This window comes from Dermacentor albipictus, chromosome 2 (assembly GCF_038994185.2).
Source record: "Dermacentor albipictus isolate Rhodes 1998 colony chromosome 2, USDA_Dalb.pri_finalv2, whole genome shotgun sequence".
NCBI classification, from domain to species: Eukaryota; Metazoa; Arthropoda; class Arachnida; order Ixodida; family Ixodidae; genus Dermacentor; species Dermacentor albipictus.
Genome location: NC_091822.1, coordinates 17,074,417 through 17,092,346, shown reverse-complemented (window position 1 = coordinate 17,092,346; position 17,930 = coordinate 17,074,417). Strand labels below are relative to the sequence as shown.

At 47.0% G+C, this 17,930-nt stretch overlaps 1 protein-coding gene across 1 annotated transcript in view; it reads right to left on the bottom strand.

Annotated features, from left to right (window-relative positions):
* The window catches only part of LOC139055666 (neprilysin-1-like), a 448,216-nt gene that overhangs the window by 58,923 nt on the left and 371,363 nt on the right, over positions 1-17,930 (bottom strand). Inside the window, exon 15 of the mRNA XM_070533195.1 lies at positions 11,682-11,749. Coding sequence (XP_070389296.1) covers positions 11,682-11,749 — 68 coding nt within the window. The remainder of the gene's footprint in view (positions 1-11,681; positions 11,750-17,930) is intronic.

Sequence of the window (17,930 nt, the reverse complement as noted above, 5' to 3'; positions counted from 1 at the left end):
TCGCTTCCAGACTGATCGCCGTCCTCGCTTCGAACGCCTCCGGCCACCCTCCCCACGTCGTCGATCGCTTTCCCCTATGCGTCGACGACCCGTCTCTAACGAAGAGGGAAACTAGACGACGCAGTTCCTGAGGCAAGAACTGCGTAAGTGTCGACATGCCGAAGTCCTGCTCCTTTACCTGCCAATGTCATTGATGTGTTTATCGAAGATGTCGCTACAGTCGCCTTAGTCGATACCGGTGCCGCTATTTCAGTTATGGATGCCAGATTTTGCCGTTCGCTTCGTACAGTGACGACGTCTCTGTCTGGATTGTCGCTCCGAACGGCGAGTGCTCAACCCATTCGCCCTACCGCTGCTTGTACTGCCCGTGTGATCATACAGGACGTTTTGTACACGATTGAATTCATAGTTCTTTCATCGTGCTCCCATGCCGTTATTCTAGGATGGGATTTTCTGTCACGCCACAATGCCATCATCAATTGCGCTCGGGCTGAGATTGAACTTTTCCACCTTGGTGACCTGGCCTCGGTCGATGCTCATCCTGCCGCTAAAATTGTCGTTACAGAAGACACCTGTATCCCCCCGTGCTCGTCAGCATTCGTACCAGTCTTCTGTAGTATCATATCCGATGGGACGGTGTTCTTCATGCCATCTCACCACTTTGTTACCCGAAAAGCGCTTCCTTTGCCCTTTGCAGCTCTTGACCTTGCCGCCGGTGTGAGCACGATGCCCATTTACAATCATCTTTCATCGCCGCTACCACTGCTCCGCCGCGAATGCCTTGGTTACGTCGAGTCGGTCGATTCCACACGAATTGTCTCCGTCCTCTACGAAGTGTATTCTACTGCCGCCCATGAACTGAGTGCCCTCTCCGTACCAGACTCAACATCGACTGGTGTGTTCAGCCCGTTCATCGCCGAAGATCTGACGCCTTCGCAGCGATCTCAACTTGTCGCAGTCCTTCAGCACTTCCGCCTTTCTTTCGACGTTGCGCAAACCTCCCTTGGCCGTGCATCGACAGTCAAGCATTACATCGACACTGGCACTCACTCATCCCTGCGACAAAGACCATATCGCGTGTCCGCTACGGAATGTCGCGTCATTGCAGACCAGGTCGATGACATGCTCCGTCGAGGTGTCATTCAACCTTCCCAAAGCCCATGGGCCTCTCCCGTGGTCATCGTAACAAAGACGGTTCCATCCGCTTCTGTGTTGACTTTCGATGGTTGAACAAGATCACACTGAAGGACGTCTATCCATTACCACGCATCGATGATGCTCTGGACTGTTTGCAGGGAGCCCAGTTCTTTTCTTCGCTGGATTTGCGGTCAGGCTACTGGCAGGTTCCCATGGCAGAGCCCGATCGCCCGAAAACTGCCTTTGTTACACCAGACGGCTTGTATGAATTCACCGTCATGCCTTTCGGACTTTGCAACGCACCCGCTACGTTCGAAAGAATGATGGATAATGTGCTGCGTGGCCTCAAATGGAAAATATCTCTTTGCTGTCTTGACGACATTGTAGTGTTCGCCCCTGATTTCCCAACCCACCTGCTCCGCCTCTAGCACGTACTCACTTGCTTGATCAACGCCGGGTTGCAACTTAACTTGAAGAAGTGTCGATTTGCTGTTCGTCAGCTAACAATTTTAGGCCATGTCGTGTCAAAGGAGGGCATTCGCCCAGATCCCGAGAAGCTACGTGCTGTTACTGCGTTCCCAAAACCTGCTACTATGAAAGAGCTACGCAGTTTTATCGGCCTTTGCTCTTACTTCCGGCGATTCGTTCGAAACTTTGCGTCAATTATATCGCCTCTCACGCAGCTCCTTGGAGGCGCCCGAGATATCTCATCATGGTCTCCAGAGTGTGACGACGCCTTCACAACCTTGCGCCGTCTTCTCACGACGCCACCCATTCTTCGCCATTTTGACCCACAAGCGCTAACCGAAATCCACACCGCTGCAAGCGGTGTAGGCCTTGGCGCTGTGTTGGCACAGCGTCAACCTGGCCACCCAGAATACGTCGTCGCATACGCGAGTCGCACGTTAACCAAGGCGGAGACCAATTACAGCGTTACCGAAAAGGAGTGTTTGGCCATTGTGTGGGCGCTTGGCAAGTTTCGCCCATATTTATACGGCCGATCTTTTGACGTAGTGACCGACCACCACGCACTATTTGGCTGTCGATGCTCAAAGACCCATCGGGCCGCCTTGCCCGCTGGGCATTGCGAATCCAAGAATACGACATCCGCGTGGTGTACCGTTCCGGGCGAAAGCACTCCGACGCTGACGCGCTATCCCGATCACCGCTTCCCCCGAAGGCCAGTCACGACTCCCCTTGCGAGTGCACATTATCCTCTCTGGACGTTGACACTATCGCTGCTGCACAGCGTAATGATTCCTGGACTGCATCTCTGCTCGACCTTCTCTCGGATACGTCGAAAGTTCCAGCGTCACGCACGCTTCGGCGCCAAGTGCCTCATTTTGCGATTCGCGACCAGCAACTATATCGACGCAACTGTGCCCCAGAGGGACGCACCTGGTTACTCGCCATTCCGCGAATCTTGCGATCAGAGCTCTGCTCCTCGTTCCACGTCAACCCTCAGTGTGGCCATACGGGAGTCTTCAAGACCTACGAAAGACTTCGACACCGCTATTACTGGCGCGGAATGTATAATTTCGTTCGAAAGTTCGTCCGCTCTTGTCATGAGTGCCAGCGCCGGAAAGCGCCACCGGACAACTCCGCCGGTGAACTCCAGCCTTTACAGTGCCCACCCCGACCGTTTGATCGCGTGGGCATAATCTCTACGGGCCACTTCTGTTGACTCCTGCCGGCAACAGGTGGATAATCGTTGCGGTAGACCACTTAACCCGTTATTCGGAGACTGCTGCTCTAACAAATGCTACAGTGCAGGAGGTCGCCAATTTCCTACTTCGCCGATTTCTCCTTCGTCATGGAGGTCCACGTGAATTTTTAAGCGATAGAGGCCGCGCCTTCTTATCTGAAGTCATCGAGCAACTGCTTGCTGAATGCGCTATCGTTCATCGTAAACGCACTGCTTATCACCCACAGACTAACGGTACCACGGAACGCTTTAATCGAACTCTTGGTGACATGCTCGCCATGTATGTCTCACCTGATCACTCTAATTGGGACCTAGTTCTTCCGTTTGTCACCTACGCCTACAACGCCGCGACTCAGGCCACTACCGGGTTCTCACCCTTTTACCTTCTTTACGGCCGTCATCCTTCGCACACCATCGACACCATTCTACCCTACCGGCCCGACCCATCCGAATGCCTGCCGATCTCGGAAGCCGCCAGACAAGCAGAGGAATGTCGCCAGCTTGCCCGCCGATTCACCTCGGACGACCAGCACCGCCGAAAAGCCGTTCACGATGCCCAGAACTCGACTCCCACTTTTCTCCCGGGCGCTCTCGTCTGGTTGTTAGTGCCACACCGCACGCCTGGGCTCGCTTCAAAGCTCCTTCCGAAGTACGACGGTCCATACCGCGTTCTCGAGAGAACATCAACCGTTAATTACCTGGTTGAGCCGCTAACGCCGCCATCCGACATGCGACGTCGTAACCGCGAAGTCGTTCACGTTCAGCGTCTCAAGCCGTATCACAATTCTACCGTCCTTCGCGAAAACTAAGTTGCCAGGATGGCTCCTTTATTTCCGCGGGGCCATTGTAAGGGTGATGACGAACGTGCACGCAGTCAGCAGCATCGGCAGCATCAAGCGCGCAGCAGAAGCTCGAGCTCGGGGACTGTGCTCGGTGCATCGTAGAACCGGCGGTCGCTACGAACCCCAATAAATCTCCTTTATGATATATACTGTTAAGCCAAAATAAATGCATTTTCTCGAACTCAATATCAAAAGCTCATTTTTTCAAGATGGCACTCATGCTCTTGAGGTAAGTGGGGACAGGGTTATAAAAAGCTGCATAGGCAAAATTATACCACTAGATAAAGCTGTTAAGCGTAATATTTTTTGGGCTAAATTCTTGCTCGTTAAACTCATTTGAGATCATTAAATGTAGCACCAAGGTATTAGAGTACTAGCAGAACAAAGGCATGTATTGTGCCAGTCTTCCTTTTTACAGCAATAGCTGCTATGGGCTCACTCCGTTGGTTGTTCTGATGCCTACTGGAGTTGTCACTGGAATTCCCAAATTTCTTGTTAAAATCTTGCAAATAAAGAAACTTCTAGTTGTGCCTTGGGGATTTGAACTTAGGACGAAAATGTTGGCAGCCAAATCCACATTTCCGCCAGTCTGATGAAGATACAGCCGTGGTGAATACTAATGGTGGAGAGCGTGATATAGCGCACAGGTGCCATGATTGGCTAACCCCTGCTCAATGTCTGCGTACTCTATATAGCGCTGCCATCCACTCCTTCAGGTTCTGACTTGTAATGGCAGTTATATGCATAATTTTTTCTTACACGTGATGGCAATGATCGGGTGAATCTACTTCATTAAACTTCTAGTGCTTGGCTTCTTATATTTACTAGATGAGGCTGTTGGTGTTTTGTTTTTCTCAAGCACAGGGCAATGGGTACACTCAAAAAACAGTTGCACCCTTTGGGATGTATATTTGCCTCAAAACAATAATCGTCATCTCTCTTGCCCGCATTTCCTTTCTTTAACGCTGCCAGCCCGGTACCTCCAAGTAACGAACGACGTGCGCATTATCAGCATGACAGAGCATTCTCGACAGGAAAGTAACGAGCGCAGCATATTGGAGAAAGGAAATGCGTACTAGACAGATGCCGATTATTGTTTGTGTGGCAAATATACACCGCAAAGTGGGTAAACTTTCTTTAGAGAGTAGCCGCTAGCAATGGGTAGCCTATATATTGATTTGACAAAACCAAAAGGAATTTAGCAGTAAGAAGGTAAGGGGTTATTTTGGTGGAGACAAGTAGCTAAGTCCGGATAGCAAAGAGGAGGAACAAAAGCCGAGTCTTTCCACTTCATCACTGGGAGGCACAACTTCCACAAACAAATATGACTCGTACTTGCTTCACTTCTTTTAATGAGATTACTGACTTGCATTGGCAAATGTTCACTCTAACAAACACCGCATGAAGCAAGCTTACTGCGCGTATCGCACCAGCTATTGCGTCAGACTTCGCATTATGAGTGAAGCTGCAATTTTCTTTATGTCACAACGTGCCCAATTTCGCGTTCTGCATTAGTATGTCAGCAGTGCTATTAAGGTGCGCAAATACTCGTGAATAGTAGTAGAGAACAAAAAATAAATGCAAAAAAACAGCGGCTTTCTTTGTGTAGGCTATGCATACACGTGGTGCTCTAATTACCATTTTTTCCACATCTGCTAAACCCTTCTAAACAAGAAAAGCTTATACACAATTATTGTGCAAGGTCGGACCACAACTAAGCCACAGGTATTGTTGGTAAGTAAGGCATATTTATTTGGTGACATTTTCCCTGCTATTGCGCTTCCTTTCCTGTTCAGCATTGCAGGTCCTTTAAGAAATGATGAAAAAGTTTGACAATTTTAATCACCCTGACTTATCGAAACCTTTTTTGGGTTGCTTGTTCTTGGTTTCAGACTCGACACAATGCATTTATGTCATGTCTTCCATGTTTCTTGCTTTTGTATTTGTTTCAGTTCTTTCATGGAGAGGGGATGTTAACATTGTGTATCTTTAACACCATGTCAAATATGTGGTGCCATATATTGTTCTTGAATGGAGTCTTGGACTTTCATTCTGTACAATATAATGTTGGTTTTCTGTGTCGAAGGCCGTTTTCTATTTGAGTGTCATTGTAGCACTTGGCTAAGTATTGCTTCTGTCACTTACGCTTGAAAGTTTGCTAACCAGTGCTAGTAGCATTTGTGAGTCACTTGTGCGCACTTGTGTGACGTTTTTTTTTCAATAAAAGAAAGCGCACGGCTTGTCTTGGTCGTTTTGAATTAAAATTTGTTACCCATTTTTGCTTTTTTGTTTTATTTTAGATGAGGAATGAATACCATAGTTGACATCACTTTACCATATTGCACACAGTATAGATCATATCTACTTGTAATATATGGCCACCATAAATGTGATAGGTAGAAGTTAATAATTCAAGAATAGCGCCTTTGCATCGTGGCGCAGCCATGAATTGTGGCTATAAGGTACCAGCGCTGTAAATTGCGCTGCTTGTGCAGATATTCTTCAACTCTAAAGGCACTACTTTCCAACACAATTGTTCTTATCTGCATTTGTATAGCTCGAGTTCCTGTTGACAACACACGTCTGGTCGAAGAGTGGCTGGCAGTTGCAGTTGGAGCCAATAAATAGCCAAAGTTATGCCCGTTTTCAAGTTATTAGCAAGTTAGTAAAGGCTGTCGTTTTTATAGTGGCCTGTTTGCCCACTGTAGAAGCCGCTGCGGGATGTCAGGATCTCGTATACATATTCAGCTTTGCAGGGGGCACAGCATCTTGCTCATAGTTTGTCACAGGTCGTGTTTTTAGGGCAAGTTGAGTTTACTCACTTGCAAAGGGTGAATAAAGCTTGTTGGATATGAAGTAAACCACTTGTACACTCAGTGGCCTTCTTCATTTTGTATGACATATATGTTATAGCGACCTTTGCTTTATGCACTTCTTGTGCGGCAGCGGTCTTTTGCTTTTGAAACTTGCTCAGGATAGCTTTCAACAAGCTGGACAGGAATAGCTCTGAAAATCCAGCAGTTAATTGTTGCACTTATCATGCGAAGCTTTATACAGTGTGATGAGGTCGTGAATAAACAAGACTATTCCTCTAGGTTTTATAGCATGACACGAGAACTGAGCAACCTGATGTTTGGCACTTTTGTGATCGCATGCTATAGGTTCAGCAGATGTGGCCATGGTTGAAGTGCAGCATGAGGTCAAGAAAACAAGAAATATTTATGAGCAGCACACTCGTAAAGGAGAGGCTGGAAAAACTAACGGGAAGCCTGTCGAATATATGGTTGACCATGTTGCTGACTTCATCAGGCATATTTAACAGGGATAGGCGGGTTAGTTGGTGGTCGATATTGGAATGTATCATGTAACCGCGCAAACAAGGGACAAAGAAGGAAACACACAAGACATCCGCGCCTGTCTTGTGTGTTTCCTTCTTTGTCCTTTGTTGTTTGCGCGTTTACATGATGCATTACTTCATCAGGCAAAGTGTGAAACAAGAGAAGGAAGTCATCAACAGATAAGAAAGCTTTTATATATAGACATCGCGCTCAGTCTGTCAGGCAGGTCTCTCTCATAAGACGCCAACAGGTCTTAGTGCGCAGGCTGTGCACGACCAACTATATATGCCTTCTGTTCAAACAAAGAACTGCTCATTGTAACTGACGAGGATGCAGCGGACAAAAAATAAACTGCGGCTCCGCTAATCTGATTTCACTCATATCAACAGTGTTTTGTAAGTGTGTATCGCCATACTCACCAATGTCTTCTTGGGTGACATCAGCAAAGACCAGTTTGAGGCAAGGCGTTTTTACAAGCTAAAAATGGATGCGTGCATAAAGAGCACATTGCGTCCGAAAAGTGGGCACTTCACCGGGGCATTGTAGATGGAACAGATTGCTTACAGTGAGCAAAGACAAGCTTTTCTGATACTAAACACCCAATATTGTTGCCATGTAACAACCTTTGAAACAATCCCTCTCAAAGGGGAAATCATATTTGTGCATCTATAAAGAGGGCAGACAGGCAAAGCCCCTTCAACAATGCTGCCAGCTTCAAAAGGCCCACTTCGCACATCCTGAATGCTTCGTTCTTAGCCTTTGCTGGGTGCAAGCATTCTACTGTCCAAAAGTTGTCATTGAGAGAACTGTTGGTATAGTGGCAATACAATTCCGAAGCGATTGCAACAAACCTCTCTTCCTAGTTGGTCTGGAGGCTCACGGTGCTCATGACGTGACACTATGAGACAAGCAAGGTGATTGGATGCCTCCAAACACTTGGTCGTTTATCACACTGTTCTGTTAGTAACAACCATGAAACCTGAGGCCAACAAGCTCAAGTTCGGCACTCGCGTGGTTACTGTGGAAGATGCATACTAAAAATAAGCACTAAAGCAGGAAACAAAAGGGAAAGGAATAAGCACCACTTAACACTTAGTATTGTGGCAGCCCACCTCCTTCCTTTATTTCATCTGGTCGTGATGTATATTTTGTTACTATAGATAGGCATGAACTCCTGTTCACAGCTTACTGCAGAGAGCATAGGTGATGTTTCCCAGCTCAGTCAATGTCTGCTTTTTATATACACTATGCACTGGCTCAAGAGGCTCGATATAGTGCCATGGAAGCTTCTAGTAGAAAAGGTGCCTGGAAGGAAAAAGGCTGTGCTGCAACCATACTGGCAACATCTTGTCCTTTTATTGAAAATTGTGCTTCCATATCAACTTCAGCCCTCCAAATTAAAGTACCGGCGCACTTATGAACAACGAATCAATTCTCAGAAAGCATTTGCAGTTCAGCCAAAAGCATTGTCATGAATTCGCAGTATGCTCCTGAGTTGAAGGTGAATAACGAGTTCCATAATAGCGAATGTGCTTTAATGAGCTTCCGCGCGATAATAATTTGTGTGAAAGATATTACTACAAAGAAGTGCCATGCAGTGAAGCTTACAAGTTCAGATGCACATGTAAATTATATCACCATTGACAGTAATGAGCACAGTGTGGACCTATGTGCCCTTCCCGCTCTTACTATGCTTTAGTGCACGACGCTTATTTCCACCCCACCACACTAACAATGCGCTTCACCCCATCACACACCTGTATTGCGGTGTAGCAAGCTACGAAAAGAAACGTTGCATAATTGGGTTTTCTAAAGTTAGCTTTCTCGCAATACACCACTATTTCGCCGTGATGCCTAAGCAAAGTACTGCCGTGAAGCATATCAAAAGTGGAAAGGGGACACTGTCACTGTACGTAGTAAGTGTTCTTTAGTTATACACTCACTCACTCACCATCTCCTGTCACACTGTGCGCACCGGGATGCCTAATAAGCAGAATTATTATGCCATGTGATAGCGGCCCCCTCCCACTTTAAGTATAATTCACCACACTACATTCGCAGGCTTCACCGCGTAACTGAATTGTGCTGCGGCGAAGCCGAGGTACACATAATACGAAGTGAGTAAACATAAGAAATGGCTTTTACAACAATACAGGAAGAAAACGCGCACCATGCATCAGTTTACCATACGGAAGAGCGTTGCGACAAAAGGTAGCTGATTCGCACAGGCCGCGTAGCACACTTATCAATCATAAAGGGAACCCGTATTACGGGTAATTCAAAATTTCAGGCGTACACAGAAATATGTTTATACATTTATGTTCGTACTCCCTTCTTAATAAGACTGAAAGAACTTCTACAATATAATTAATTTAGAGCACACAAGTGCACATAACCAAGGCACTTGCCTCGTTTTTAACTCGGTCGTAATGCAAATGACATGTAGCACGGAATAACGTGAACAAGCTGTGTGCTACCATCGTAAACTTCGTACTAAGCAATGAAAAAGCCACAATCGACAGCCGCTAATGAAACCAAAACGGGAGCACATGCCAGTGAACGTGCAACTGGAGCCCCTAAGCCACTCTGCTCCTCCACCACTCCCGCTGCACCACTCGTTTTAAGCACAGCACAGAAACCACACATTCAGCGCTGAGCAGTGGGTGGTCGACGCAGGCGCATTTACGTGACTTGTAAGAGCAGCAGATCCGTTGATGTCGGTTAAGCATAAGCGGACACGGCGACGCCACATCGTGGTTCGCTCAACTGCAGTGCCGAGGCGCTAGGCCACTTTGTCATTCCAGTCGTCATCATCGCCCGATTCTCAAGGAAGCACGGGCCACTCAACGCGATCTGCCAGAGCTCACCGAGGCCAAAGCCGCACTGCCGCACTACCACTACTCGCAGCATTCAGCCAAGTAACACAGAACCTACAACCAACACATTAGCAGCCTCGAACAACGTGCGGACCTCGCGGACCTGAGAACGCGCACGCGGAGAACGAACACGCCATGGCGTCGCTTGGCGCCACCATCGCGCCTTCCAGACAAAGTCCTGGATAATTTCCTACGCCTGGGGTTGTTTTGGTAGGCGGTGCATGACAGCACGAAAAAAGTGCGGGGTGGTTCTGAAGCCCCATACGCCTCTCCTTCCCCTCCCCCCCCCCCCCCCCCAGCTACGCCCCTGGCGCATACCGAGTGACCCAATGTTTTCCGACAGTAGCCCTCTCCTTTCAGCATAGTAGCCCGATGTTCTAGCTATTAGACACTAGGCTACCCAGTTATCCAAATTGGCGTGAAAGACGTCAGGTACCGACAAACGGACTGATGGACAGGATGAGGTTCCCAAAAGAAAGGTAACCAAACTAAAACGCGGACAGAACTTTATTTGCAATGACTATTCAAGCAGCGAAAAGCCGAAACGCGTCCGGCATGAAGCGTGTACTGCTCCTCTGTCGCACTTTCGACATGCTGCGTCGTCTGGCGGTAGCACCGCTGTGAGGTCCGCGCATACCTGGTGACACATACACAGCTGGCGTAGAAAAAGTCCATTGAAGAGCGGTACATAGCACACAGCTCAGCAGCTAGCCCACCAGTCTCTTCTGTTCTTCTGGCGGTACACGGGGAAACTATTTTGAAGTAATATATGCCTCTTGTGAAATGGTTTAACTTTTTTATAACACCCTTGGAAGACCTTGAAATAAAGCACTTATTCTAATGCACTTGTGTTGCTTTTTTGTTGTTAGTCCATTGAGCGCTCGCTGCCTTACATTTGCTCGGAACGGAAGTGAGCAAAAATAATGTGTTCGATTGAATGATTGTTTATACAGCCGATGCCGGTTACTATGAGCACAGTTGAATGATTTTCATCACCGTGTAATATTGTTACGTGTACCTCTCCAGCAAAGGTGTTACGTAGAATTCGTGTAGCCAAGGTGCTATTTACATGGTATATTTACAAGTATAGGAAGAACTGGCTAGCCCACATAAAGCAAAGTCCGTTCCTGCAATGGCCGCTGTGTTCGTCGAACATCATAAATGAATATTCTTATTTCGACAAAAGCCTGCCACATTTTATTGTTGGAAGCAATGCTTGGTGCTTAAAAATCAGATCAATGTTGGTCAGAACAATCGGATCGAATGTTGCAACTTGTCGCGCAGAACAGATTATAGCCTTTCTTTTTCTGCTTGAAAAAGCGTCGGATAAGGCATGTGGGTCGGCCGTTGCCCTGCTGCCCTCTTGAACTGCACACGTAGCCAACACAACACCACTAGATTTAACGCCACAGTGGTGGCGTTCGTCTGTCTCCAATGAGGCACCTGAGATTACTTCCTTCAGTTTCTCTGAACCCTGCAGTGCGCTTCGGCGAAAGAGGGTGACGAGCATGTGCCGCAGTATGCTCAGACACTCTTACTTGGCGGACTATTTCGGACAGCCATATTGCTTCATGGAACTTGCAAATACAACAAAAGCAAGAATATTTTATGCTTTTAGACGTTAACAAATTTCATTGAATGTCGGCGCGGACCGGCGACCGCGCCGCATTTCCGTCAGAAATATTGTTCTTGTAGCTCGGTATTTCAAGCCGAAATTTGGATGCCTACGCAAGGCATGGCTCGCTACGAGAAGGTGCTGCAGTCGATCGCCCGAAGTACTCACCGTTCTGAGGACAGACCTTGGCTAGCTCTCTTCCAATTCGAAATGTCACCCTAGGGTCATCGAACGGCCTGCAGTAAAGAAAAGGGCAATACAACCAGCGTTTCTCCAAAAATGGTAAAACTGTGACTGAGTATAAGCATGAAACATCGCGATGCGACAACCCATCCAATGTTCCAGGCAATGCTGCAAAGATTACGATTATGAAGGTATGGTCACTTATACCGCCATTTTATCTCGTTTAGAGATCGTAGCTTTGCTTTGATCAAAGAAGCCTTCATATATCTGTGTTCACGAAGACGACGACGCTGTTGATTTGTACGCGCTCTCATGAATAGGCGTAAGAGAAGTGGACTGCATCGTGCAGCGCTGGCACAGCGGTAACTAACAATGTTTATTGCATTCTAGCCTATATATGTAATATAAAGCGTGGAAAAAAATAAAAGAAAATATTGTCGGCGCTGCGGGTGCGGTGTCACGTATCAGGCAAATAACAGATAGATATCGTCTTTCCCAGCAACGGCATTCACCGTTTATCACTATTATGAAATTATCCTTTGGCGCAAGACTTGCCTACACTTTATGCGAAACTCCAAAAATGTCGCCCAGTTGTACTGGGCGCGAGGGATACTAATGAAAGAGCTGGTGCTGCTGTCGTTTTAGAGAGCATTCCTGCGCTTAGCGTCGGCGTCCCTCGGCGTAAACGAGTGCACGAGCACAGCGAACGATGAAAGAGCGAACGCTAAGTGCATCGTGGAACGAAAACAGCTATAGTCAAGAGAACGCTAGGAGGAAAGCGGAGGAGGGGGTTATGGCGAGAGCGTGAGAAGCGCAGTGCCGCGCAAGATGGGCGCTGCGGCGACGACCGCAACGAGATGGTGCCAGAATAGCGCGCCGTCGTCTGTTCACCGATGGCATGCGGTGAGCTCATCCACCGATACCATACATGGAAGCAAAGCGCTGCATGAGCGGAAGTCTGTCTGCTGCGGCTGCTGCAAATGATGGCTACGCGTCACTCACACGTTGCCTCTCGCAAACTCCCAATTAGCAAGACATCGCGCCACACTTCGCTTCGCTTGCAATGTGCCGCACGAGACAGATTGTCCACGCCAGCCCATATATCGCGAGATGAAAAGACATATAGATCTCTGCACTCACATTTAGGATTAGGGAGTATCGTAATCGTCGGTGAATTTTCGCGTCGAAAGTTCCATAACGTGACACCGCTTCGTCTCGGTAGCGTTCGTACTGCTTGCAGTGAGCTTTGCCATCGCGTGGTTTAGAATGAATGTTCTAGCATTTTTGGACCACGAACGTTGTCGTTTGTCTTCGACAATCACTGACAACAGGGTCAGTTTGCTTAGGACCCTAGTAAGGATACACAACAGTACTCGGATCACTGGACCAATCTCGGAGTTTCGGTGTCGCGAAGCGCGCGCGCGTTTTTGTGGGCGTCAGTGTGTCTTGTGAGGAAAAGGCAAGGCGCTGCGCTAATTATAACGGACATCAGTCGTTTTATCATGTTAAGAGATGTGTGGTCATGGCATCGCACATTGATATTCCGCGAAAGATTTGCGTTCACAATGCGCGGCCTCTATACATGTACGTTTGTACGTTCTCGATGATGTTTCCTGCTGCAAACAAAAAATGGAAAGACTGACATGCCTTCTTTTCCTGTTTAGGTTTTCGTCACAGCGAATTGAATAAATACTTACGAGGTCGTGGAGCGAACACTGCGGAAAATACGTGCATTTCTCGGGCAAAATGCAAGAAATACCAGCACTACACACCCATCACAGTTTGGTGATGTTTTATTTCTTTCCTCACGTTGCCTGTTCAAAAAGTGGATATTTGCGTTGAGGCCCTTGCTTTTTACTGAGAGATGTGGCCATATAGCTGCTGGTGTCCGCTGCCTATCGGCAAAAAATTATTGAGGTGCTTACATTAAAAGCCCAGTAGCACTTACGTGACCAAAGGTTTCTGAATTATTTCAGACTAATCACATTGTCGCTAAGGGTTAAACCAACAAGTAGCGAGATATTTGTATGCATCGCAAATATGAGTAGATATGAAACTGCGCGTAATAATAGATGGACGAATAACGATCATCTCATTGAACAAGCGGAAAACACGGGGAAGGCGGAAGATGGAAATTCAAGGCGATGAGCAGAACTAGAACAAGGTAAAAGCCAGCGTTTCCACAAGTGAACTTCTCTTTATCAAGGCGACAAAAACAGCGCAGTAAGAGAGGTCTGCTGATGCTGTTTTCAAAAGGCCGTACCACCGGAAGGGTTCACTTTCCTGTTCAGGCGCGCTAAGCGCTCAAATTAAATACGTTACGTCACCGCGCGCACTACTGGCTGCACCTAACGGCTGTGCGGCTCCTTTCCTGCCCCCAATTGCTTTTGTTGATGGCCAAGTCCCGCGATATAGTGTGCATGTGTGCTTGCTTCAAAGGCAAGCATCAATGATTGAAAGGCCACGGAGCTTCCGAAGGAACCAGCGCGTCCTCCCATTTTCGCAGAGTAGTTTCCGGACAGAGACTACACACAATGCTTCACAAAAGGGTAAAGTTGCCAGAAAATTAGAGAAAGTATGAGGGCGATAAGACAGCTCCTTTTTCCCAGATTTTTTTGGCGCTACTTTTCTTCATGTCCATACACCAACCAGCCCGGAAAAGCATCTTGCTTGACAAAAGAGCGCGGAAAAATGTAGGATTTTCCAATTTAGCAGGAAAACAACAGAACAAAAGGAGAATAACCTCTCGCATTAAAAAATCGCTACAACCCGCCAAAATGGCGCGCCCGTATGATGGGAAACGTTGCTCCCCGCGCAACCGAAACAGAAGATCCGCACGTGATCCAAATTTACAATTCACTCGGGCGCTGACAATAAATGGTGGCAAGGTATGTCCTCGCGCCCGTATATACAGGTAGCTAATCAGAGTCAGCGTGCATCACGAAGTGTTGTGGCGCCTGCTCGAACGTACACGGGTACAAGTTATTAGTCTTGAACAGACGGTGATACATATATAAATATGGGATGAACTTGATCCGCAAGATTTTGTTTGACAACAGCTATCGCTGCCCTTTGAGTCTTGCTGGTCGCAATGCTTCGCGGCTCGTACCTGTTTGGGCGCAATTCCACCAAATAAAGAGGTAAATTCTTGATTAATAGTTATGTCAGTGCTCAGTTGTTCACCGCGACACGACTCTATTTCGGGGCAGCAATAGCGATGACACAGCCTCATCCTTCCACACATTGTCTGTTCATTCTCTTGTACGGATAGGAACGGTTGTTCCGTGCACTTTCGCACGCCTTCTTATGTGACAGTTTTCACTTTTCAAATAAGTTCACATGAAGATGGAGGACTCGTTAGGTGGGACATACTCCCTCCGTGAAAATTGTAGCCACAACTGTTTGCCCTGGTATTAGTACCACAGGGCAGTTGTCATAGAACTTAACATACAGCGAGTACGGATGACGTAAATTCCGCAAAGAAAAGTGTACAGCAACGACAGAGGAGACTATGCTGCTATCAGGACCGAACTTGAAAATTTCTTTCCTACTTTCTAGTATCTTCAAATCAAATCAAATCAAATCAATCTTTATTTTCCAGTAAAAGAAACAGAAACTGGATGGTCATTTTGGGCTAAAAGCTACGAGAGTAGCTTGACGGGGCCCAAAAGACCTTACATGGCAACATCACCTTGGCACACGACCAAACACTGTAGTAGACATATACATATATGTGAGGCAGAAAACATAATAGGCATGACTGCATTATAAATAACTATGTCATAGTGCAACGTAGTAATGACAGCGAAATACATATATGCAGAAGAAAAATAAGAAAAACAAGACAATGGAAACGGCATGTTATCACTGAAACAACATAGCTGAACAAAATATTGTCTGTGTTGCTTCCTATTGTAACCTGCAATATCTACATATTTGTTAAGAATAAACGGTAAGTTGCAGGCTAGCGATTGGTGTTTGTAGCAGCATGTACGGAAATGTGGACTAATCCATTTGTGAGATTTTCTTGTGTTTATCCTAGGCTGACGGTGTTCTAAGCATGCTAAACCTTCAATGAAGTTCTTTTTGATGTCTCAGAAAATTGCATCACATATAATAATCGTTATGTGTAAAGGTGATCTACTCTGACAATATTAAACAATTTATATGCATCTCTAGTCGTAGACAAAGGTTCTAGCCTTCCGATGTGACGAATAATTTTTGTCTGCAATATCTAAAGTCTGTTTATATTGGCTTTAGTTGTGCACCAGACCAATGCACAGTAGTTTAGGAGTGAATTGAAAAGCGCATAATATATCTGTAGTTTGACGGAGGCTGGCAGCATGCCGCAACAACGGCATAGTACTCCTCTCACAGAGGATAGTTTTTTACATAGATAGCTTACATGTGTATACCAAGTTAAAGTTGATGAAGAATGTGAACACCAAGAATTTTGTAACTGGCAACAATCCCTATTTCTCGATCCTGAAAAATAATGTTATGGTTTAATGTTGCTTTCTTGTTTTTCGCATGAGATATCATAACCTTTGTCTTTGTTGCATTAATCGTAAGTTGATTTTCCTTAGACCTTGTAGATAGCTTCTTTAGTAGATCGTTACATTGTGATGTTAACTGGTTTATATCAGATCTTTCCATTAAAATGGTGCTGCCGTCTGCGTATATAATAAATTTTGCCCTTCTGTCTAAATCTACGATATCATTAATATAGATTAATCAACCGCCTGACGCAACTGCACGTCCCGGACCGTCGCGGGTGACGGACACGCGCCGACAGGACCTTGACAGCATGGATTTTCAAGACTCCGCTGCTCACAACCTCACGACACCAAAAGGACCCGGCGACCAGAACGCCGGGACAGAGGGCCAAAGTCAAACAGATGGGGATTGGCAGACGGTCTTCACGCTTCGGCAGAAAAAAAAAATCGATGCGAAAGAGAAGACCAGGGCAAATATCAGGTGAGCAATTTCTGCTCAGAATCAAGCCGGACTCCAACATCTTTATCGTGTCCACGCCGCACCAGACAGTGGCGGACTGCGTTAGACGTATTGCAATGCTTAACATCAACGGCCGGCCTCAGTCGGTCAACGCCTACGTAGAGACAAGTGACGGGACAACCAAGGGTGTCAGTCACGGCTTGGACCCGCACACGACGCCTGAAACGCTAAAAGCGAATCTACGCATACGTACGCAAGGGGTTGAAATTCTCCAAGCGCGCATGTTCCGTAACACTAAAACGGCCGTTATCACCTTTTTTGGAGGTATTGCGCCGCGGTACGTCTAATACAACGGCGGAGAACTTGCTTGCTATCCCTACAAAATTATCACTCAGGTGTGCAAAGTGTGTCACCAAATTGGTCACCAATCGGACGTCTGTCCCCAACCGGACATTCCAGTATGTCGTACATGTGGTCAACGGGACCCTGTAGCCGGACATGATTGCGCTCCCAAGTGTGCAGCCTGTGGGGAGGGTCACACGACAGGAGACCGAAGTTGTAAGAAACGTCTCAAACCCCAAAGCAAAAGAACGCCGAGGACTGGCGTTCAACGGACTACCCGGAAAGACAGCTCAACAAAGCCACCTCAACGCCTACGTTGGTTCAGTTCCGATGATGGAGAATCCACATCGGATCGCTCACCGGAGGTATCAGAGACTCGCCGTCGACCCAGGTCAAGATCGCGGACCCGAAAGAACTCCAATCCCAAAAGCCCACCTCATTCCCAATCACCAAAATCGCCTAAATCGGGGGCTTTCGGCACTGCGACCAAGCAAGCGCCACAAGATAACACGGTAAGCTGGGCACGAGTCGTTTCTCCTACTGCTCCTGTGACAGAAAATACCGAATATCGGAAGATCATTAACGAGAACAAGCTCCTCCGTGAGAGCTTGGCAAAAATTAAGCGAGAGTTGGCCTCGCCCAAAGCTAGTCGCTGTACCGAAACGAAGAAAACAGCACATACTAAAGCAGGAGGCACGCCTCTCGAGGTTATAGCAACGCCGAGTTCTATGGAGGTTCCACTCCAACAAGTTATGCATTAATTACAAACTATGCAAAATTTTCAGCAGCAGATGTACGCAGAATTTCAAAGCCTAAAAACTTATGTCGATGAATCCGTGGCCAGTGCAAAGAGCGCGGCTCGTAAGCGAGCCAGCATTAGCCCCAGCGCTCAATCTAACCGCCGTCCGCGACCCATATCGACCTCGGACAGCGAAA